The sequence below is a fragment of the Amblyomma mixtum genome, chromosome 2, assembly GCF_055824585.1.
Source record: "Amblyomma mixtum isolate Tamu chromosome 2, ASM5582458v1, whole genome shotgun sequence".
NCBI lineage: Eukaryota > Metazoa > Arthropoda > Arachnida > Ixodida > Ixodidae > Amblyomma > Amblyomma mixtum.
The window spans coordinates 294,651,685-294,674,971 of NC_143013.1; the positions used below are offsets into that span (position 1 = coordinate 294,651,685).

The 23,287-nt window shown below is 45.3% G+C and overlaps 2 protein-coding genes across 7 annotated transcripts in view; one reads left to right on the forward strand and one right to left on the reverse strand.

Annotated features, from left to right (window-relative positions):
* The window catches only part of LOC149364543 (uncharacterized), a 49,395-nt gene extending 41,226 nt beyond the window's left edge, over positions 1-8,169 (forward strand). For 3 of the 6 annotated variants that reach the window (XM_089574491.1, XM_089574492.1, XM_089574495.1), the window contains one exon: positions 6,019-8,169. In XM_089574491.1, the coding sequence (XP_089430617.1) occupies positions 6,019-6,166 (148 nt within the window). In that variant the 3' untranslated portion in view covers positions 6,167-8,169. Of the gene's footprint in view, positions 1-948; positions 1,071-5,122 lie in introns of all 6 variants that reach the window. The other 3 variants (XR_016289202.1, XM_089574493.1, XM_089574494.1) reach the window with 3 other exon arrangements.
* Positions 8,170-9,337: 1,168 nt separating this feature from the next.
* LOC149364544 (succinyl-CoA:acetate/propanoyl-CoA:succinate CoA transferase) lies at positions 9,338-22,648 on the reverse strand. Its single transcript, XM_089574496.1, has 7 exons — positions 22,261-22,648; positions 17,836-17,988; positions 15,269-15,508; positions 14,479-14,667; positions 12,690-12,905; positions 11,533-11,670; positions 9,338-10,451 (listed from the first exon to the last, which is right to left on the reverse strand). Exons 1-7 carry the CDS (start codon positions 22,433-22,435, stop codon positions 10,138-10,140), a joined length of 1,425 nt encoding a protein of 474 aa, XP_089430622.1. The 5' UTR covers positions 22,436-22,648; the 3' UTR covers positions 9,338-10,137.
* Between the last annotated feature and the right edge of the window lie 639 nt (positions 22,649-23,287).

Here is a 23,287-nt window from a genome sequence, read left to right on the forward strand (position 1 = left end):
TGAAAGCATTTAAACAAAGGCTGAGAGAAGTTTGGATGAGATACCACCTCATTATCCCTGTGCACATTTTGCTCTTGACGATTTTTTTTGCGTTGTTCCCAGGGCGTACTTGGTCCTCACAATTAAATTACTCAAAGCACAGTATGATGAAAGGGATGTATCTTACAATTTATGTAGCAGTGTCACAGTAGTAGTATTCGTGGATTCAGACACCAGGTGTTAAATGTCGTATAATTCAGCTTATTACTATACTACAATCACATATTCCTAAAAATTATGATTGATGAGCACTCTGTTACTAGCTGTGAAGAGGAGGATACTTAATGTTTCCCACAAGATTTGAACATGATCTCTCCCACATCTTGTTAATGTAAATGTGCTTTAGCCCTGTGGTCTAGCTGGTGTAACCCCTTGTAAAGGTTTGAAATATTGAGTGATCATAGATTTTTACATTCTAAAAATTTGTCAGCAGCTGTCTCCTATGCTGGGTGAACTACATCATGGTGCTGCATTTATTTGCCACCTAGAGACATGTCTAGAGCTGTGTGTGCTTTTTCGACAGCTTTCATTAGGCGGACATCTCACTGTTAAAAAGTAAGCAGCATTGCTTTGTGAAATCTTGTTCAAGAATGCCTGCTCTTTACTGTAGCAGATAAAAAGCTTTGAGGGTACTTTCGTGACATCATTGTCGCTGCTTATGAATTTCCCCAAAGAAAGCATCCTTCTCGCTTAGAATTGGTCTGAAGGTCACACAGGTAGCTTTTTTTGATTATTTGAAGATTTATTTTGAGTCATTTGATTTGTGCTCTGAGCCTATTACCATTAAGGTTCCTCTGATTTTTTGCATGCCTTTTGCTTGTTTGTTTTTATAGAAGTGCAAAATTTCTCAGGTGTGGCTCCCTCAGCCAGAACCCCCTTGCAATTTCTTGCACTCCCTTGGTTTTTCAGGGTTTGTTCCACCGGGGCCCCTCCTGTTACTCACTCTCATACACCCATGTCCTTTGGGAGAAGCAATATTTTCTGAGTCCATCAGCCTTCAGTTTTTTTCCCCGGGCTTCATCTCATTTCGAGTGAGCGAGCAAGCAGGAGCGCTGCGAAGGCAAACGACAAAAGTGCAGGATGCTGTGATACTGCTTCTTAGCGTTGGCCGAGATTTATTCTCGGAGCTTGGTCAGTCTAGACTGGAGGAAAAGGAGAAGAACGCGTGCCATTTACTGGGGCAACAGCTCTGTTGGGGTGTACGCACGCACCCCTTGCAGGCACAATGCATTTTTTTTGGCCCAGATAAGTACACCACCATCAGCTTGGGCCTTGTTTCTGCAGGACATGCATTGTGAGGCAGGTGCTGAGGCAGGAAATGTAATGGTTGTGGTTTTAACCAGCACACGCACTAATTTATCTTGTGACAGCCTTTAGTTGTCACTATGCATGAGAGATGACAAGGTGACTGTGCCATATCTTAGTTGCAGCTACCCTATGAACACATGTAAGAGCCGCAATCCCCCCCCCCTGCCTTAGAGTCGGCGGTTAATTTTCGAGGTGCAGCCCACGTGCGCAATGTGCAAATCGGCACACTAATCAGGGAATGGGTAGCATTATTTTACACTCAATTGTCGTCCCTCACCGAGTCTTCCGACTCCGAGCTGATGCTGTGCTCTGGTGCATGCTCATCCCACAAAAGGCAGTCTTCGGTGATGTCCAAACTGTTTGAGATCCAAGGCATATGAAACTGCAGGATGCAGTGTCGCAGCTTGCCTGAGAAAGCGGGCTCTTTGCAGCTTGCGTTCCTCAATGCATTTTTCCGGTAGCACCATCGTTGAACACACTTCTCATCTGCGCCGAATTTCCTGCCCGCCGCACGCTTGCTTTGTTCAAGAGAAAACTGTAAAACTCAATTTAAAGCCAGCCATGTAACAGCTAAGGTGCTTGCCCATCATGCTAATATTTTAATGCTCGGCGGCTATTCATGAAGAAAGAAAAAAAAATTCAAGGAGGCACTCAAGATAACTTACGTGTGGGAATTCAAAAGCATTTGTGCTTGCATTATGGCTTCTGCTAGGCCAGTGTCATTCTTTGCGAGGGGGGTTTTCAGTGGGTGCCACATGATGGTGCTACGACACGCCAAGCTAGAAGTAAATTTGCCGGAAACGTACCTTTGTACTCCGTAAATTGCGGCATCTGTAATTGATATGGCCATAATTATTCATGTACATTTTTAAGACTTCTCTGCATTCACTAGACGCACCTTTATTCAGCTGCAAACGTCGAACCGTCGTGGCGCAGTAGAATCGTCTCTGTCTCACACACCGCAGGCCCAGGTTCGATTCCTGCCTAAACCCGAATTTTCTTTTCTTATTTTTGTACATTAACAGTTTGTGCCTTTTTGGATTGTAGGCGGCAGGATGGTTTTAAGAAATGCCAAAACATGAGGGCATCTAACCCTACAGACAGAACAGCACTAGCAGAGCTATCGAAGATGAATACGCGCAAGGTAGCCGACATAAGGAAGTTTAATATGGAGAAAATTGAGCATGCTCTAAAGAACAAGGGTAGCCTAAGAGCAGTGAAAAGGAAACTAGGCGTAGGTAAAAACCAGATGTAAAAACCATAGGTAAAAACACCAAGAGACAAGGAGGGCAATGTAATTAGCAATATGGATAAGATAGTTAAAGTAGCCGAAGAGTACTACACAAACGTGTACAGTAGCCAGCGTAATCAGAATGTTCATGAAAGAGACAGTCGAGCACAGCAATGCGTCATCCCGTCAGTAACAAAAGAGGAAGTAAAGAAAGCCTTAGGAGCAATGCAAAGGGGGAAAGCAGCTGGTGAAGATCAAGTAACAGCAGATCTGTTAAAGGACGGAGGGGAAATTGTGCTAGAAAAACTAGCCACCCTGTATATGCAATGCCTTGTGACCTCGAGCATACCAGAAGCTTGGAAGACCGATAACATTTCCTTAATTCATAAGAAAAGAGACGTCCAGGACTTGAAAAATTACAGACCGATCAGCTTACTGTCCGTTGTCTGCAAGGTATTAACTAAGGTAATCTTTAATAGAGCCAGGACTACTTTAGACTTCAATCAACCAAATGATCAGGCAGGCTTTGAAAAAGGATACTCGACAGTAGACCATATTCATGCTATCATTCAGGTGATAGAGAAATGCGCAGAATATTACCAACCCCTATATATAGCGTTCATTGAATATGAGAAACCATCTGACTCAGTTGAAACTTCAGCAGTCAAGCAGGCATTGCGGAATCAGGGTGTAGAAGAGTGTTGTGTGAAAAATTGGAAGATATCTATAATGACTGCACAGCTGCCATAGACCTCCATAAAGTCTGCAATAAAATTCCAATAAGGAAGGGTGTCAGGCAAGGAGACGCGATCTCGCCATTACTATTCACTGCCTGTTTACAGGAGGTATTCCGAGGCCTGCATTGGGAACAGTTGGGGATAAGAGTTAATGGAGAATACCTAAGTAATTTGCGATTCGCTGATGACATTGCCTTGCTAAGTCGCTCAGGACATGAACTGCAAAGCATTATCAATGAATTAGACAGGCAGATCAGAACGGTGGGTCTAAAAATGAACATGCAGAAAACCAGAGTAATGTTCAACAGCCTAGCAAGGGAACAGCAGTTCGCAATTGGTAGCGAGGTGCTGGAAGGGAATACGTCTACTTAGAGCAGGTAGTGACCGCTGATCTGGATCATGAGAGGGAAATAATTGGAAGGATAAGAATTGGGTGGAGCACATATGGCAGGTTCTCTTAGATCATGAATGGCAGTTTATCAGCATCCCTTAAGAGAAAAGTATACAACACTTGTATCTTAGCGGTACTCACCTGCGGGCAGAAACATGGAGGCTAACGAAAAAGGGCCAGCTTAAGTTAGAACAACGCAATGAGCTATGGAAAGAAAAATGTTAGGTGTAACGTTGAGAGACCTGAATCAGGTGGAGTGGGTGAGGGAAGAAACGCGGGTTACTGACATCCTAGTCGAAATGAAGAGGAAGAAATGGCTTTGGGCGAGGCATGCAATGCGAAGGCGAGATGGCCACTGGTCCTTAAGGGTAACGGAGTGGATTCCAAGACAGGGCAAGCGTGGCAGGGGGTGGCAGAAAGTTAGGTGGGCGGATGAGATTAAGAAGTGACCGTCAAGGTGTGACAGTTACTGTGCCATTTCCTTTTCCTCAAAAAAGTGGACCACCAACGGGCCATGTTGTAGAGCCCAGTGAGAGGAAAGGTGCACAACTAGGCTCCCTGGATCAGTGGACACCTCAGTCTCGCTTTCATGTATGTGGGTGGCGTTGGTGTCCACATGCAAAAACCTGCTTTCGCTCAGTATCCCTTGCTTAGCATTGCTAAACCACCAGCAATTTTTTCAGCTTTGCTAGTAAAGAAGCCCTTTCGCGCTAAAAAAGTTGATAGTGATAGTGACGCATGGCCTTGTGTGCCATGCGTGGGCAGCACCTGGAAGCTCTTGTGCACTAGCATTTCAAAGGCAATAGTATTCCCTTGTGGGTTATGGAACGGTTGGGTGGGGCCCTTGCAAGGATCTTTTGTCGTTTTTGTTTTTAATATTTCCTTTGGGAAAATGGTGTGGCCCTTACATGTGACCATTACGTGCCAGATGACCATTACTCAGTTGGAGCAAATGGTACTGGTTCGGTTGTCTTTCAGACGGACGAATAGCTGGACTCATGTTTCAGGTGTCTGTCGTTATTTGCCTCTTCGATGGGTAATGAATCAGAAAACTTTTTTAAAAAACTTGACAGTGAGGCAGTTTGCAAGTGAGACTGCTTGTTTGTTCATGTTACGACGGTGCAAATCCCCGTCGACATTTGTTATTTGTTCATAGGGCACTGTACACATTACTTTATGCTTTATTCAAGAGTTACCCTGCATTGCCCGAAGGCGTTGTAGCAGTTTTTGCTTTAATTTTAAAGATTGCGCACAGCCGTCCTTCTGCTCCGTACTTCGTTCTTGTAGATTATCATTGAAGATCTTGTGTCACACACTGGATTCTCTAGCTTAGCTTGTGATGGAACATTACTGGACAGTGGGTCAGGAGTTGAAGCTTCCAACATTCTCTGTATTCCATGACATGGTCACCTGCAGCACCTACCGTTACCCCCAGCAACGTGGAGGATCGTACTAGAGTAAAGATGGCGGCTGACCGAAAGCTGCAGGACGCCACCATTTTGTTAAAGGCTAAGAAATGACACTGGTAAGCCAGCAAATTGAAATCCATTAGGCACTGAGTTCTTCTTCAGTTTTGGTTTTTTTGTTCATCACAGACATTAGTATTCAGTAAAAAAAAAAAATCTTGTTTGTAGTCCATGGGAGTGCAACAAGTTTGGGGCTGCCTGTACCTTTTAGAAAAAACATTGGACTCTTTAGCGGAGGGATTCAAACCCAGCACCTCGCAGATATGAGGCGGATGCTCTTCCCCTAGGCCATTGCTTCGCAACAGAAAGCGCGACTACAGCAGGAACTCTGTCCTGATTGCCAGCCTTAAACCACACGAGTCCACTTTCAACGCTGGGCTCTTTGAGGTGGTGCATACACGCCAAAAGTGCCCAGTGACTGCAGTCATAGCCAATTAGGCGAGAACTCTGCACCACTGCAACCGTGCCTGCACCAATGCTGCTGCCACATGCTTGTCCCTGGATTTATTTATTTCAAAAACACGCCATTTCTGTATTTGGGTCCTCCAGTGGCTGAGGTCATCACTCGAGACATAAATACATCATATTCACTCCGCTGCATGTGCCATGGGAGTTAAAATGTTGGAGGCTAAACTGTGGCACTATGGTAAGAGCATTTCCTTGGGTCATGTAGCACACTGGTGGCACGTCTCCGTCTGCCTTTCGCGTAAGGCACTGTTGTGCTTGGGGTCGCTGAGACAGCTGGGACTTAGTGGAAGGAAGCTTGTTGGGAGGGGGTGTGCACTCGCTCTTGCCGCGGTGGTGTGTGCCAGTGATCTGTGGTGGTCTCCCCGGGGGGAATGTCAGGTGGCGCCCCACAGTCCCAAGGCAAGACTTGTCCAGTGACTGTAGTGCCACGGCTCGTCGCTGCAGCCAACAACAGCAGCGGGAGCGGGAGCTGAAACTCAGGACTCTGGAGGAGGCTGCCCGCGGTGGCCGGCCGCCCATCAACTGAAGAGAGGGAGGGGGCGGCCGCCCTCACTCATCCCCCCCCCCCCCCCCCCCCCCAGTGTTCCTGCAACCTTTTCGTCCCTCCTGCCAACCACCACTTTCCTCCTGGTGTTCTCCCGAGCTGAGGCCGCCACTGCTGCTGAGGCCCGTGCGTTGTGTGATGACCGCCCGCCTCCTCCCCCCTTCCCGAGCCTCCTCGCCTGTTCGGCACACCAGTGGTGTGGCTCGCGGGCCCTCCCCTCCCTCCCCGATTCCTGAAAGGGGGCGAGGCAAGGCTCTGTGCCCGTACGCACTCTTCCTCATCCAAGAGCAATGGTGGCACGTGTTTGCATCTGCAGCTGCCACTGTGACGACGGCCCCCCTTGCGATGGCATTTTCTCACCCCTTTTGTGTTCTCTTCCCCCCCTCCCCTTCTCATGAGGACAAACGAGAGGTTGTGTTGTTTCAGCCTGCTGCTGCGTCTTGAATCTTTTCGCTCTGGCAAGAACATTTTTCTTTGGCAGAGAGCAAGTTGAGTCATTCCTCGAGAGCCGAGACAAAAGGTGGTGCGCGTTTATTCTCATCAGATTATTTTTACATATTATTATATATATATAGGCACAAACACACATATACATGTTTCATTGATTGCTTTTTTTCCTTGTCCTTATCTTGGCGTTGATGTGTTGTGTAGGTAAGGAAATGGTGTTTTTAGGTTTTATGCAATACCTTTTTATTGATGTTGTTTATTTTTTTAAAACTCCCACTTTGATGTGAATACAGAGCAGTTGGCACATTGCCTGGGTTCCCTGCGGCTGTTTGCGTTTTGTTTTACATTGACCTGCGTTGTAGTGGTTTTTACTAGTCAAGACAACTTGCCTCCTTTCAAAGGGTGCGAGCACCTGGCCCCTGCACAGTAGGGTTCGTTCCTGCAGCAGACTTTTGTAGCACCACTTTATGGCGGACTGTTTTCAACCGTTCGCCTCAGCATTAGGACCACAGGTTTTTGTGTTTCTACACACACACCCTTGTGTCCTCTCGTCACCATGCCAGTTTCTTTTGTTCCCCATGCGATTTCCTTATCAGCCTTGTCAGGCTTTGAAAGGACCTTTGAGTGTGCAAAATGATATAGGTCTTTAAAATAGTTTATGAAGTTTTTCTTGGCTGTGTCTTTGTGCGTATGTGCGTGTGCGCGTTTGGATGTGCTTGTTTTATATTTGTGCAGAAGCATTTTTCTGGTGCCATGTGTGTATTGTGAAAAATTGGTGGAGGATGATGGTCTAGTGGCTGCTGCTGTCTGGAAGGGTTGTCGAATGGTGGGGTTATTCTAATGAGGTGGAGTGCATTGATGAGGCGTCATCATGCGAGGCACCTTTGGCTGTAGTATATTGCAGTGCACTTTTAGCACATGAATGTTGATAGCAGGCGAGGTGGCTGTACACCACTTGATGGCTTTTTTATTTTTAGTCGCCAAGGTATACATTGTGTATGCCGTTGCATCTTGAACTTGGCTAAGTTAAGCTGGCATTGAAATTCTATTGGTGGGCATGCGGTTGGGAGCAGTTTTTTTTTTTTACAATTTTTTATCTGCTTTTTCTTGTAATTCTTGCTTACGCTTACAAAAATAGGGACGACTGTATTTTAAGAAGTGCTCCCACCTTGCAAGAGTTGCATGAGACAGCCACATTGTGTAATATAAGCCAAGACAGTGCACCATGTACATACTAGCCAACTTGCGAGGGGAAAAAGAAATTGCAATTTTTCACTGTACCAGTGAGTGGTTGGTCTGTCAAGTCACGTTTGGTTTCTTCCACCTTCTCCGAGTCACTTGTTAGCAAACGGCCTCTCTGGTGTCTGCTGCAGTGTGCATGTTTTTGTTGTCATGTAGTGCGCGCCGATGCATTTCGCGCGAATCACCAGGAATGCAATTGTATGCAATGTGGGTGTTCCCCCAACAACAACAAAAAAAAACGAATGCACATTTAATGACAGCTCCTTTGTGAAAAAAAGTGTTTACTAAAAAGTTAGTGAGAAAAAGACAGGCTACTCCACTACTGCTGTCACTACTACTACTACTACTACAGCTACAACTACTACAAGAACAATGCAAAAAAAAAAATCATCAACCACCACAGTACAAGAGCAAATAGTGCCCTCTTGCAGGTCTCCCCAGCTAGGTGTTGGAGGAGCTCTTGGGGAGCCAACACAAAGATACGAAACTGCATCTGTACAGTGTCCCATCCCACACATTTCATTTTGTCCCGCCTCACCAAATGGGGGTTTCACAAAGCGAAAGTGGCACTGTCAGTTGCCGCTATGTGCACGGACCGACACCGCGTGAAATGCCACGGGACGTTAGCAAAGGTTGGTGTGTAAATAAACACGTGCTCATTCAAGCATACACGGCTTTGAAATGTCGCCTTCCTGCATTCTGACAGCTCGCGTCTCCCCTCACAGCCATCGTTCCAAGTCGCCCAACTGCCTCTGATGCTTTCATTGTTTGTGTATTTATTGCCGATCAATGTAAATACTACTGCGGCCAAGTCCCTGCCCTCCCTTCCCTCGTGTCTTGTATCAGCAGGGCTGCCAAATCTCACTCAGTCGCACCAAATAAGACTCCTGTAGTACAAGCTGGGCACAGTCCCCTGCCCACCACTCCCGTCTTCTCTCATGCTTCCCTGGGGTGTGCCAGCAAAGCACCGGCAATGGCGGCTTCCAACCTGGTGGGACGGGTCAGCCGACAAGCGACTTGCGTTCCCCTTTTTATTTCTTGTTCTTTTAACACATTGCCGACAGGTGCCTTCTAAAAGAAATGCAGCATTGTTTTTACTTGTTTTCCCTCCTTGAAATGCTTTGTGTCGGCATGGAGAATGGCCGTGTGCAGCAGTTTCCCCCCCCCCCCATTTCTTTGCAAGTGCCTCCTGGGCCAAAGGACAAAAGAAATTGCAGCTGACAAGGAGGTCTTTCTCGTCTCATACTTAATGTTGCCCCGTCCCGCCTAGCGCAGCGATATTGTTTCGAGGCCACCCCCAGCCAGCGTTGTCCCAGCCTGCTCCCGTGGTGTACATTTTGTGATGCGCGAGGTGACTGTAATTTTATATCTATTTGGGCACCTGGAAGAGTTTGTGTAAACTTGTATCACACAGACAATAAATATCCATTACTTCTTCCCCTAATGAAAGAGAAGACCAGTGAGTCTGCTAAAATATTGCCATTTATTCTTCAACAAACAGGTCTGTATAGCAGTGTTTTACCTTAACTCGTTATACACAGGTCACCTTAGAACCTGGCTCTTGAGTGAAAAATGAAGGACATATACTTTAGGGTTCCAAGCAATGTGTGTGGTACTCTGCAGCACCAACATGTGTAATAGTCACGGTCTGGGAACTATCCATTGTTTAAGTACTGTTGAGCATTCCAAGGACATCTGGTGGAGGTACAGTTCGGGCAGCTTCAAAAACTGGTCAAATGTAGTCCCGATAACGCTCCAGCTTCTTAGCCAGCTATAAAATGAATATGTAATGAAATCTTTCAAGTGTATTTGCATCTCTGTGCATGGGGGCACCAGGAATCCATTTTATTATGCTACGTGCAATAGCCCATGTACACCTTACCGGAAGCTATGACATGCAACTCAACTTGGCCTGCTTCCAATTATAGATGGCAGAGTACAAACCACTGCCCTTGACATTGCCTAGTTTTGATACGGCTTTCTTTTAGGGCGTACATTCAAAGTGGGCCAGGTGGGTGACTGCCTGACCAGAATCATTGTGAACTAGTGTTGGAGATTACTGAACGTCAGTCTTGACTGTACAGAGAGAGCCTGACAGGTGACAAAATAAGACTGCTTGGCAATGCAGGAGGCCTTCCTTGGACCTGTCCCGCAACAAATGCTGCCTTTTAGATGCGAAATCAAATGAGTGAAAAGTTGTATGTTAAATCTCCTGGAGAAAATGAAGCAAGTGCCGAGGGCCTCCTCTTAACGAGGACAGTGTTCTACGGAGATGGCATGCACTTGAGCCGCTCGAAGGCTTCCTTCTCCAGCTGTTCCCTGTGATCGGGGTGCGCGATGTTGATGAGGGCATGGGCGCGTTGGCGGATGCTCTTGCCGAAGAGCGATGCAATGCCATGCTCTGTGACTATGTAGTGGGCGTGGGCACGAGTGGTGACTACACCCGCACCCTGCTTGATGAAAGTGCAGATCTTGCTCACACCCTTGGCGGACACCGATGGCATGGCCAGAATGGGCTTGCCCTTGCCGTCTTGGCAAATGGCTGCTCCCCGAAGGAAGTCGAGCTGCCCACCGAAACCTGCGAGGTTCAACAAGTGCAACAAAATATCGGTGAATGGCAGCATTGTCAAACATGTCCATGTTGTTTGTTTACTATGGATTTCATTGCATGGAGCAGGCTGCAAGACCCAAGCAGGACAGCCAAAAAAAAGACTTCCAGCATACTAACATCGCACAAGTGAACAAAGCAGTAAGCTGCTCTGGGGAGGGGGGAACGAGCCACAACACTTGCAGCAACACACATCGGCAGTATACCGGACTTGTAAATGGCTTTTCCAAGAACGGTTGTTTATACATGCTGTAATTGGATAATTTCCCCCAAGTGCTCAGGACAAAATCTTGGTAAATGTAATGCAAGCTGCAAAGCTATGTGTACAGTTGGCTGGGTGTAAATATGCAAGCTGCTCTTGAGTACACAATTTTGTTTCCACTCAATTCTACAAAACAACACATCAGCATGCTTAAAGGGACTTTTACAATCCCCAATATAGGGGGGAGTCTAGGTTGACAGGACAGCCTTTCAGGGATTTAAACGCGAGGTTTCACCAAAAACAGCTTTGTAAAGGGGAAACAATATCAAGTATCTGGCAATGCGCCATACTGCTATGATAAAGCGACTAGCAAATCCACTGGCAGCACCTTTTTAGAGAGGTGTACCAAAACGGCAAGAAAAAAAAATTGATGGTCGATTTGCGTAGTTATGCCAAACGCAAATAGGTGTGCTAGACCACAATGCGTGCATGCGTGTGTGGGCATCATGCCTGACATTGCGATAAGTGAATTTGGCTACCCTAGCATGAAATACTCGCATTCATTCTTTCAACCCAGAGTTTCTCGGCTACAAAGCACCTTTGCAAATGCAACGAACGGGAAAATAATTTGACTGCTAAAAAAATGCCGAGGGGCCGAGTTTAAATTCCCCTTGAGCAGCCAGTGAGTCGTCTCACAATTTACACCCAACAGCATTGTACTTCAGCAAAGCACTTGCAATGAGTAATTGAAGCACAGCAATGCATGCAGACCAATTTTCGCTCTTAATCCTACAGCTCAAACGAACAAAAAAATCCATCCCATGTTGGTAACACTGTGAGGCTCATTACCTGAGTAAATCCTTGTGCCAATGGAATCGGACACAACCTGGCCACAGATGTCGACTTCAATGCAAGAATTGATGGCCGTGACCTTTGGGTTCTGGCAGATAATCTGAGGGTTGTTGACGTAGGCAACATCCAGCATCACTGCACACACAAAGAAAAGCAAACTGTGTCAACCTCTTGAAAATCTTTGCATGTCGTTGATCATGCATCGTTGACAAAAATATGACAAACCCCAAGCTCCAGCTTATTCCAGCACCAGAGGTAGCAGCAGAAATGCGTAAACGAGCTGGTGATCCTCGCAGCAGTAATGTATTGTGCCGTTGTATTGTCGCAGCGTATTTATCTTGTTGCTACTATTAGTGCAAACACAGTGATGAAAGCATTATAGCCAGAAGGCTGGTCAATGCGCGCATGCCTGTGGCTGCTTGCTTTCGAAGGCACCAAACAGCCAATGCTTGTAAGACTACGCGTATTCACATGGCTGTCTCTCGTGATAGGATTTTGTATGTTTCAGCTGCTTCCAGTCGATTACACCTGTGGGTCCAATACTACAGTGCAGTTGACTAGCCTTTGAGGAACGTGCTCAGTCTTTTAAAAAGCTGGAATGTTAGCGAAAGATAAAATATCTGAACAATAATCAAGCCATTACACGCACTTGCACGTCCAGCTGTAAATCTAGTAATGTAGTGATCATTTTAAATAAGTCGAAGCATGTGTCGGCAGCCATTGAAACCAGAAGGCAGGCGATGGTGGAAAGGTCATGTGACCGAACATGGTGACACTAGTGCTCGTGCACTGTAAAGCGTTTACACGACTGAGAATTTCCATTCAAATCTAATTGATTTCTTTGCACTCTATGAGTGCCTCTGTTCTGCAGCAGCTCCATTTTCTGGGCAATACGTTGTGCAACAAAGCACAAGGTTTGAATTTACTAAAAGCACTAGGCAAATCAAGCAACCTCAAATGCACTAAAAGCAAAGAAGAGCAACAAATACCTGCCAGGTATTGCCATTTCCAAGTTTGAAATACCGCAAGTCGAGGGTGTATTTAAATTTAAGCTAAGTCGTCGAAAAGCTGCCACCAAATCCAGCTGACCTAGCTTTCGAGGCTTCGGCTGCTTGAAATGAGTAGGCGACGTGAAACAACAAGGCCACACTAACCAAGCCCAGCATTGCAGTTCATGAAGTCAAAAAGCCTCTGGGTGCCAATGCAGAAGCTGCCCACAATTTTTCCCTTCTCAATGACTTTCTTGTTGTTGGTGATGCAGCCTTCTTCCACGAGGTCGACCACACCGTCACTGAACATCTCCGAATGGATACCCAGGTCCTTGTGGTTCTTGAGGCAGCTGAGCACAGCATCGGGAATCGAGCCAATACCTAAAACAGCACAACCAAACAAGTTTTCAAGAAATTAACAACAGTGCAGAGAGACTCATTAGCAAGACAGATCCAGAAGAATCTTCCATACGTTAGATGGAACTTCACCACGACTTTCCACAAGTCACTGTTGCTACATGACCTGCCATAACTGTAGTCTTTTCGCACTGAATGCAACCATCGTTGAAGGTGCAGACACTTGAGTTTAACTGAATGACACATCTATTTATCTGAAATTAGAACAGAATAGGAGAGCTGATTTCCTTGGAAGCAGAAATTCATCTACATGACAGGGTTCAAGCCCCCCTTTAAAGAACAGACATCAATTGTTTGCAGCAGGAAATACATATATGGTTGTAAAAAAGCATCACAAAAGTTTGTCAACACCTTATTGCTTACATTTACAAGATTAATGTTATGTGGTTTAAGCTATTTTAAATTATGCGAGCAGTCCTAACAAAAACAAATTTCAACTAATGGAACTGCATGCATGAAATTTTGTTCATTGCACCCAGAACTCCAGCCTACAAAAAAGTTGAACAAAATATGGTTAGGTTCAGCACCTATCTCTCAATGTCGCCCAAAGCAGTGCAGCAGTAAATACAAGCATCATTAAATTCGTGGAACAAAACCATGGCGTGTAATCGCTCTGTTATATGCAATCTGATGTCCCAACGTACCGAGTAACCCATTAACTGGGAAAAAAAAAAATAAACTAGGTATTTGTCGCATAACTCATACAAAAAATGGCTGAGGTTAAAGTTGGCTTGAACCTAGTTACCTGAGCGAAAGCTCTGTTAAGGATGGTCTCCACTACTCAAATGTCAAGATCAGGTACCTAATGGTCATAGTCATATGATCACGTGGTCATACTACCATAGCTTGGGTCATACAACCCCGCAGTTAAATTCGGTTTGACCTTGTGAGGCACTGAAGGTCACCGTCGATGTGGTGCCCACTGTCTCCACTCAAATGTCAAGGTTGAGGGTCAAGGTTAAAGGTAAAATTTCAAGGTCAGGCACCCAATGGTCGTAGTTATGTGATCACGTGGTCATACTACCATAGCTTGGGCCATACTACCATGCAGTTAAGTTCGGTTTGACCTTGTGAGGCACTGAAGGTCACTGTCATCCACACTGAAATCAGAAGTTGTACCCCGAGGAGTAGAGCTCTCGCTTAAAAAAAAGAATACACCATGCCTACAAAGCACTTGCAGCCCATTTTTCAAGTGTTTCCCCGCAATGCATAGCCGCCTAAATTCACAAAACAATCATTTCTAGAGTACATCATGGTCGATTTTAGCACTGACACTTTGGGATAGCATAAAAACCAAAGCATACAACAGGATACAACACATATAAAAAAATCTACTTTTTGGCCATTTTTGGGGATTTCACAGCTCTGTCTTCCCTTCCACATGCAGAAGTGTCCTAATAAAATGGACTCTTAGTAATTCAAGCTCTCTTAACACGAACATACGGTTTATTCAAACTGGAATTCTGGTCCACTCAACATCGGTTTGCAACATCAAGAGTTGACCGAGTTATCAGAACAAAGTAGTGGCCATCCTTACCAAGTTGCAGCGTGGCACCATTTTCGACCAGATTGTCGGCAATGTTCTTGCCGATCTGCTTCTCGACCTCAGTCAGCACAGCTGGCTTGTGTTCCGGCAGCTTGGCATCGTGCTTCACAAGGGCATCGAAATGCGAGATGTGTATGTTTCCATCACCCCAGGTGCGGGGCATGTGCTCATTGACCTGCCCTGCAAACACAACCGATGCACATGTATGCACTTTCAAACAAGGAAGTTCCAAAACGATAAAAGCTGATGAAAAAGAAAACAGTGAACTTTCACGACAGGAAAACAATAAGAAAAAAAAAGAAAAATAGACAGTTTGGTGCGGCTAAGCATGGAATACCATGCAGTGGTACTAGTTACGATGGGCACTTAAGGTCCTTACATGCTCATGGCGTTTGACCTAAGGCCTTTACCTGGAAAGCCTTCACTGTAATTGCCTCTACCATAAGACCTTTGCCATAAATAAAGGCCTTTGGGTAAAGACACGAGTGAACGTCTGCCAGGTGTGTATGCCTGGCAAGTTGCCCTCAACCCTTTGCCGGAAGGTGGAGACCAAGGTAGAGTGGCTGAGTCACAGAGCCAGCAGCTTTGCACATGTCTATACAGTCGTCTGTCATTTGTCTGCGGAATGGGGCATGTGAATGGGATGACGACGACACCGGCAACATGAAACCAGGATAACTAGGCTAATACAGCTAGCGCTGTAAAATATGGTACCCAGACTCGTTGGTCGGCGTGTGCGGCACTGGACTATATTGGTACATGTTCACAGCCACATGCTTACCAATGATATACTTGGCATGGGTGAGAGCTGCCCGTGCGCAGTCAATGCTGGTGCCCAAACTGCAGTAGCCGTGAATATCTGGCGGAGTCACCTGCACCATGGCGACGTCGACAGGGAGGACACCGCGGTGGAAGACCTGTGGGATCTCACTCAGGAATATGGGGACGAAGTCTGCCCGACCAGCATTGATGGGTTCCCGGCAGTTGGCTCCAACAAAGAATGACATGCTGCGGAAAATGCCTGCAAAATATGCCAGGGCAACAACTAGTCAAGGCATGTTTGCAAGTGAATAACACTGAAAATCAATAGCATGTTTGTTTGATCGCAGCTACAGCCAAGTGACTTGTCCCCGGAGTAATGCGGTGCCTCAAGGAGTACAACCTCAATTAGAGGCAATACTGAACGCATTTTCCAGCTGTTGCGAATAGGGCAACAGAGTGGAATCAAAATAGATGAACTTAGAGGGCCCTTGAAACAATGCCATGCAGTGGCACAAAAGTTGTCTACTTCTGAGCAGTTAAAAGGTCACCACCTTACCATATATTTTTTTTAAAGGCATTTTGCCACACAGGCTTTTTTTCGTCATTCGCAAGCTGCAACTCTAACAGGACCTTTTAGGGGTGGCTGCATGCATGTTTTCAATAAAAAGTGCCTTTTTGCCTTTCTGATCTCTTTACCCTGTGTACTACTGCTACAGTGAGCTCTTCATAAAAGACCATTATTCATAGATGAATACTAAGTATTCATAGATCATACACTGATGCATCTATAAAACATAGTTGCAGATGAATCTTCCACTGTACTTTTAATTCAATGAGCCAAGGCAGAAAAAAAAAAAGATTAAGAGCATAAGCACCTTGCAGGCCTTTACGACTCTGACTGACGCACGCCAGTTTGTCGCAATCTGGCGCACTCCCAAGACAAGGGTTTGTTTTGATTTCCCTTTTTTTTTTGTGCATTTTGGTCTCCTAAGGGCACAGCTGGCATCAGTCAAAGCTCCTGCCTCCCCATATTTTTAGCACGACCACTTCGTTCCTCATTCCTCGTTTCTTTTGCTAGCATCTCTGCAGTCTGCCACCATTCACTTCTATCGCCTTGCCAGGCATCACTGCATTTTAGCACGTCATGTTGCAACCCCTGCCCCCAGGAGCTTGCGTCAAACCTCACTGCTGCCAAGACACAAACACGAGGGACTGGCGACAACACCAAGCGCTTTCGTGCTGTTGACCAACTCTGTCTAGTACAATGCCTCCGGCGAATGTGGCACAGATGCTTATCTAACATTCTGGAAGCGAATTGAAAAACTCCTGTGTACTAAGATTTCAGTGCATGTTAAAGGACCCTGGGTGGTCGAAATTTATCCACAGCCCTCCACCGCGGCATACCTTCCAGCCTACAGTGTTGCACTGGCACATAAAAACACATAAACCATTAACTTACTTATTTAGCACTCAAGATGTGTGCACCAAGATGCAGAAAATTAAAATACGCCACTTCTCCCGGTAACGATAAATGGATGCCATTTACTTAAGGAAAAGGTCATGGCTTCTTTACAGTGGCAGAGGGAAACTACATAAATATTTAATTTCACTAAGTTTAACTTGTGACAGGCATTCTGCTTTCACAGTTGCTGTATTCTCCTTAAAATGCTATGCTGAAATTACTGGCATAAGGCTGCAATTTCTTTCTGCCACTCTCTGAAGAGATGCTAACGAAAAGCTATGCTGGCGAAAAAACATACCTTCCAGCTTATAAAACCACATGTAAACATCAGCTTGTGTAGTTGAAAATTTCAAAACTACTCAAGTCAAAAATGAAGATCACTTGACTCTGAGCCATTTTTCTTTCGAAAAAGGCTACTTTTGCTTAAATTTTTTCTAGAGCCACCATGTTTTTCAATAAAAAAAAAGTCACCTGCCTTAACTGCCTTACTTCAAACAGCATGACATTAAGATGGTCATTTACGTGACAGTTTTACAAGACATAATATGAGCATGACACTTGGAAGTTTCTTTCCATCCAAAAAACATCCTTGCCACTTTAAGAACCCATTCAGCACTCATTGTCGAAAGACATGTTAAAATGGGGGTAAAATTCTTTTCTTCTTAGGGCCATAGGTTGCTTACTGACAGAAGTTCAGTTTACAATAATCGCTCGTGACCCATTGGTACTGTATCACAACTAGGCAACAATTTTTTTTTTGTTTACCTTTTTACTGAGAAGTGCCACTTTAAAGACCCACATATCAAACCACACTGATCAATAAAGAAATGGACACCAAAACATATCTGTCAATTTATGCTTAAAAATCAGGAGACCAACTAATGTTCAAGTTTTAAAGTCAGCACAAGCAAGTTTGTCGCCACTGAACACAACGTTCTGGTAAAACTGCAAAAGTGGGTGTGCTGAAATGTGTCCAGGTTTCTGTCTGACTGTGCAACTTCAAGCAATAATGGCATGATTAACACAAATGCGCTGGTTGCTCCTGATCGTCCTCTCAACTGATTGGCCACACATCAGCATTGTGCTTACTGACCACACGTTGCACAGCCAAGGCTCTCACGCACCTTGACAGTCTGGGTGGTTGTACTCGGCAGCGCCTTCAGTGTGGATGTGGCAGACGGTGACATTCTTGAGGCCAGCCTTCTTTCCATGCTCCACCATGGCTGGAATGAGGCCCCTCGGAGTGGCTGCCGCTCCATGGATGAACACCGTGTCACCTGCAGCCAGTGAGAGAACGTACAGGTTACCTAATGCTTAAATTTAATAAAGTCAATCTCCCTTTCTCTTTAGGACAGGTATCCTCAATTCAAAGTGTTCGCATGCACACACAGTTCCCGATAAGCACAGAAAACCTATCCCTACTGTAATTTACGCCTCCACCAGCAGAATACGTTGACACAAGATACACACATATGCAACCGAAAGGCATTCTGAGTAACCCTTGCCCATATAGCCTGCCAACTTTCCACTACTGTACAGCTATTTAGTATGTTAAGAAGACACCATGAAGACCAACCCTGCTTCGTGCTCACTGGAGAATATTAAGAGAACTGCACGACAAGATAAGTAAAACGTCACAATTAGGAAAGGTCATTGAAGTTCCAAATAAACAAATCAGCAGAGTTAATTTGCTCCAAGAAACCCCGTAGGAGCTAGAGAAGAACCAAAAACCTTCACCAAAAACGAGAACAATATGCTTTTAAGCAGCTTTTTCCAATTATGTCTTGCGTCCACAGGAGCTAAGCAATCAATCACGACTGAGTGCTGTCCCAGCTTAAAGGAAGGTTTCAGATGACCCCATGACTGACAACTTGCGTTGCAGGAAGCCTCCGCACTATAGCCGTGCTAAGGCCTTGGCTCTGTACCAGGTCTTGATACTTGGCACAGACAATGATGCTACATAGTTACTACAATCATGTCTTTCTAATGTAAAAGGTAGAGAAGCATGCTCATCAAGACAGAAAAGCAATAATGCGTGTAAAGGTTTCCTTCTCACACTACCCTTCCGGATGCTGGACAAGTCTTCCGGCATTATGCTGCACAGATAGAAGATATCTCCAACAATACACAAAGAGGTCTCCATTGTTCTTTGCTTTCCCAGAGGTGACCCGGTCATGAGAATACCCAACAGTGAAATTCTCTTGTTTAGAAAGAGCCTCCCAAACATTTGCAAGGGGGGAGGGACGTCACACACAATAAAGCCACCGTGCAACACTCCTGATGCACAGTATGCATGTGCAGCCTTGGGCTGCCATGACCCAAGTCCACATGACAGTGGCAAACTAAGCTGACAGCAAAGCAAAGTAGACTGTCACACTACCGCACTACCGGGGGGGGGAAGGAAACCTGTAATACCCATGTAGTGTGCATGTCAGCCCAGCCAACGTACACATACATAAAGGCAAAGCACCAGATGTTCAAAAAGGCTGCATTCCAGGTCAAACAGCTGCTCGACAATCTCTCACTTTGCTGCAGACCTCGTGAGAAGCATGGCTGTTATGCGCGTGCTGCTCAGCCATACATTCACATCACAGCAAAATTAAATCCTTATCAAAATGAAATCCTTAGCACTCCCAGAGTTGTCTTTTTTTTTTTTTCACGAGTGACATCTAAAGCTGATTAATTTGTAAGCTCTCTTGTTAGAGATATTTGTTAACAAGGGCTAGAGAAACTACTTCGAGTTCTGTGACAAAAACATGTTTGGCTCACTTTCTATGATGCCATTTACAGAGTCATAGAAACTGCTGTTCATCTGGAGAACATGAAAAATAGAAGGACAGAAAGAACACAGGACAGTACCAATTCTCCCTCCTCTGTCCCTTCCATTCCTTCCCTAGGTGTCCACCACAAAGTGAGATAGTTACTGCACCATTTCCTTTCCTCAAAAACCAATTTTCAATTTTCAACAGTACCAATTTAATCAGTTTTCAGTGATGTTAAATGCTCATATTTTCGCATCTCAAATACTTCCCAGAAACTTGGCATCGCCCCACCTTTACCTTCACTAAACAGAGCTGCATGAAAGTTTTTTGTTTCAAATTTTATTCAATTAAAACAACACTAACTTTCCCCCACCCCAAGTTTAGTCACTGTGGATGCATTAGCCACTGTGTATGTAAAGATATGCATTTTAAAAATTAAGCTTCAACGGAGTTTAAGAAATAACGTGTCCCGAGATTTAAGTTAATAACACGTCCACATAAAGTCCACAATACAGTGTTGCATTGTGGACATCAAGTTCAACATGCTTCAAAATTGTTCCATTCTTTTCCCCTCTCTCTGCAACGCTGCTAGCACCCTCTCTTATTCCCGACCTTCTGCGATTACTTAATTTGAGTGCAGTAAACGCAATGCCTGCAGATTTTTTTTTTTTTTCAAGAAGTTTTTTAGCCTTGTGTCACTTGTTGCATATCTTTACCTAGCAGGAAAGCCTCATTTAAGCTATTTTTCCCAACACTGCGCACGACCTCCAGAACTGGATAGAAATAGCAAAAAAAAAAAAAAAAAAAATTCTGCACTTGCATGTTATACTTGCCAGTGCCGATGGTGTTACACAGTTATCGCTTACCACATCAGCACAAGGCCAACTTTTTTAAGACATAATGAACATGCCTTACAGTACACGGAGTGGTTGAGTGAATGACCCAGGTGAGTGCAGAAAGCTGAAGGTGACAGAGTCACAAGTGGCGGTGAAGTACAGGGAGCTATCTTTCGAGAGGCTTACATTCATAGAGAAGTGGCCTCTGCTGTCCTTTTGCTCTCAAAGAGAGCGAGCTCTTGTTTGCATGCCGACACAAAAAAGATAGTCCCGCAGGCAGCCATGTGACCAAAACAAGTCCCGGAGGCATGCTAGCGGCCTTATCAGCAGGAGCTTCAAGGCTCTCTCATCATATCAGCACAGCAGAGGAAATCTAACCCCTTCTTTCCAGGACTACGGTACATAGTTCAGGATAAGGGTAGTCATCCATCTAACCCCTTCTTTCCAGGCCCACAGTACATAGTTAATTCCATGTGTGTGACAACGGCCGACTACAAAAAGCAGTTTAGTACCATGGAAAAAAGACTGTGCCCCGTCAGCCCCCTGTTGCTTTGCTATTATGCAAGAACTGAACAAAGAAGCACGTTATTCACACTAGGCTGCATTTGCACCGACAAGATATGAAAAGCCAACCTGACATAGAAATATTTTGGGTTCTGCAATACAAAAAGAAGGGGGATGGAAGACCATAAGATATGCCACTTGGTGCAAAAATTGCTGTCATTCAATTGACCAAATAGTCACGGTTACACCAACACAGTTCAGTAAAAAGGTTTCCAAAAAATCCTTCCTCCCAGAGCTGTTGGCAGCTCCAAAGCGGTGCTGGTGCCGCATTGGTACTACGCTGCTATGTTGCGATTTTTCGTCGGCCTGCTTTCGAATGATAAGAACTGGTCTGACGGGATGCTGAACACAATTATGCTGCAACAAATGGCATTTTTCAGGAACTGAGGCAGCTAGCTACAACTGCAACCTGAGAACCTCGCTGCACTGATGAATAATGCAGCCAAAGGGCTCACCACTCGATTCTTTCTATGTTTCTTATTCCTTTCTCCCATTTCCTTTTACCCGCTCGCTCTCTCTCTCTTTTTTTTTTTTTTTTTTTTTTTCTGCGCTAGCTGAAGCGTGCAGCACGCGCCGTTAACGAGGTCAATGCGCAATCGAGTGACGAAGGTTGCCCGGGGTTTCTTTTTCGCCCAATTAGGTTAGTTCCCCCGGTGGGAGCCGCGTGTAGTTCAGGCGCGACTGACCTTTGCGCGGAAAATGCAATGCGCACCGTCGACGCCGGCGCACCTACGTCTTCGTTGTTTACGAGTCGAATCCCTTCAAATGGAAACTCGTGGCACTCACGCCTCCAAGGTCATACACGAAGAATACAGATACACGCCCAAAACCGGCTTCGTTTCGTAGGGAAGCACTGCATGCAGCTTTGTAGCTCGCATTGAAATTTTTGTTGTTCGGATTTACTAACGAAGAACTAGTTAGATTTAACATTAACAAACTCAAACGAGTTTTGCAGCGTTGATCAATGTAGTTATGATGCAGCCAACGTGCATTACAACACTTAAATGATGTTGTGGACTGTTATTTTTTTTTTTTTTACGCAGCGCAATAATTACCTAGCACTAGCTAAAAATTTCAAACCATATATATTCAATTTCGGCCTGGCTGCTAGCAGACGATATCTCAACAGATAACGAAGCCGTGAAGCGCACGATGCCAGTGATGTGTACTCGGTCTCGCGGGCACAATCAGGGAGCGATAGGCGCCCTATGAAATCTAGAGCTTCGCTCAAGAACGCTCGTAAGGCCCGTTGAGTAACGCGCTCTAAAAAAGGAGCCAGTGCTGGAAAAGGAAGGCGCGAAGAGAAAAAGGCGTGCCCACAATTCACGAAGACAGTTTTCCGATGTCGTTCATTTTAGGCAACTGCAACTCACTTCCCATAGCTTACCGGATTTGATTGCGCTGACCGCTTCCTCGGCCTTCACCCAGTTCGGCTCGCGCTTCAGCGGCTGAAAAGGTTCGTTGCAATAGGAGTAGTAGCCCCGCCGGTGAGCATTTTTCGCTGCCAGGCTCGAACGGGCGAGCCTCTGGCAAAGGGAGGCTGCTTTCGACTTGAACGACATCGCTGCAACTGAGTGAGCACGAAAGCGCGCAGCCTGTCAGACGCGGCACGACACACACTACGCGGAGGCGGAGTTGTCTTTGCGATCTTCCCGGTCTTATCGCAGCGTCGGCAGCCTCGACGGCGTAGGAATGCTGTACTCCTGCCTGTTGAAGGAGAAACAGCAGAAACACCTGCGAAGACCGTCGGTACTCGTAACTCTCGCTGCGGGAACTGACGTCTGCTCGTCGCTTATTTTTACAGCTTCGCGTCACATCCGTACTATTCCTTCGCGCTAATGACGGCGCTAGTAAAAAGTGAAAAAATAAAATAAACTACATTATTTTAATTTTGCACAAAAAGTAAATTTTATGTCACGCTCAAAGCGTGTATGTATATTACACGCAAGATGATATAAGTACTACACGATTTATCATTAAAACATAATTTACTACTAGCGCTCTCTAAAAATTTATCTCAGCTTATTAAAGAATTTGTCAAGGACGTTTGCAGAGTTCGTCTGCTCTTTCGTTCTTCGCGAAGAACGATAAGCAGCCGAAGAAGCTTCATGGTGTCGCTTTGCACCAAGCTGGGGTTTCCTCTGCCGATCAGAAAGGATGTGACTACTATGTTTGTACTTTTCTGGTGCAGACGTACCCAGCCGCGCATAGCACATACGCTAACTAAAACCGTTTTCATTCGTAGTAGACCCAACGGTACGCTCCCAACTAAGGCGTTAAAATGTTCGCTATTTTACATATCTCAGTTGTACCACCTGTTTTCACTAAAACAAAGCGGAAATTGTGTGCGAAACGGAGCCACTGCTGTTTGACTGCGAATATCTCAACCTGAGATAGATAGATGTCTAGACAGA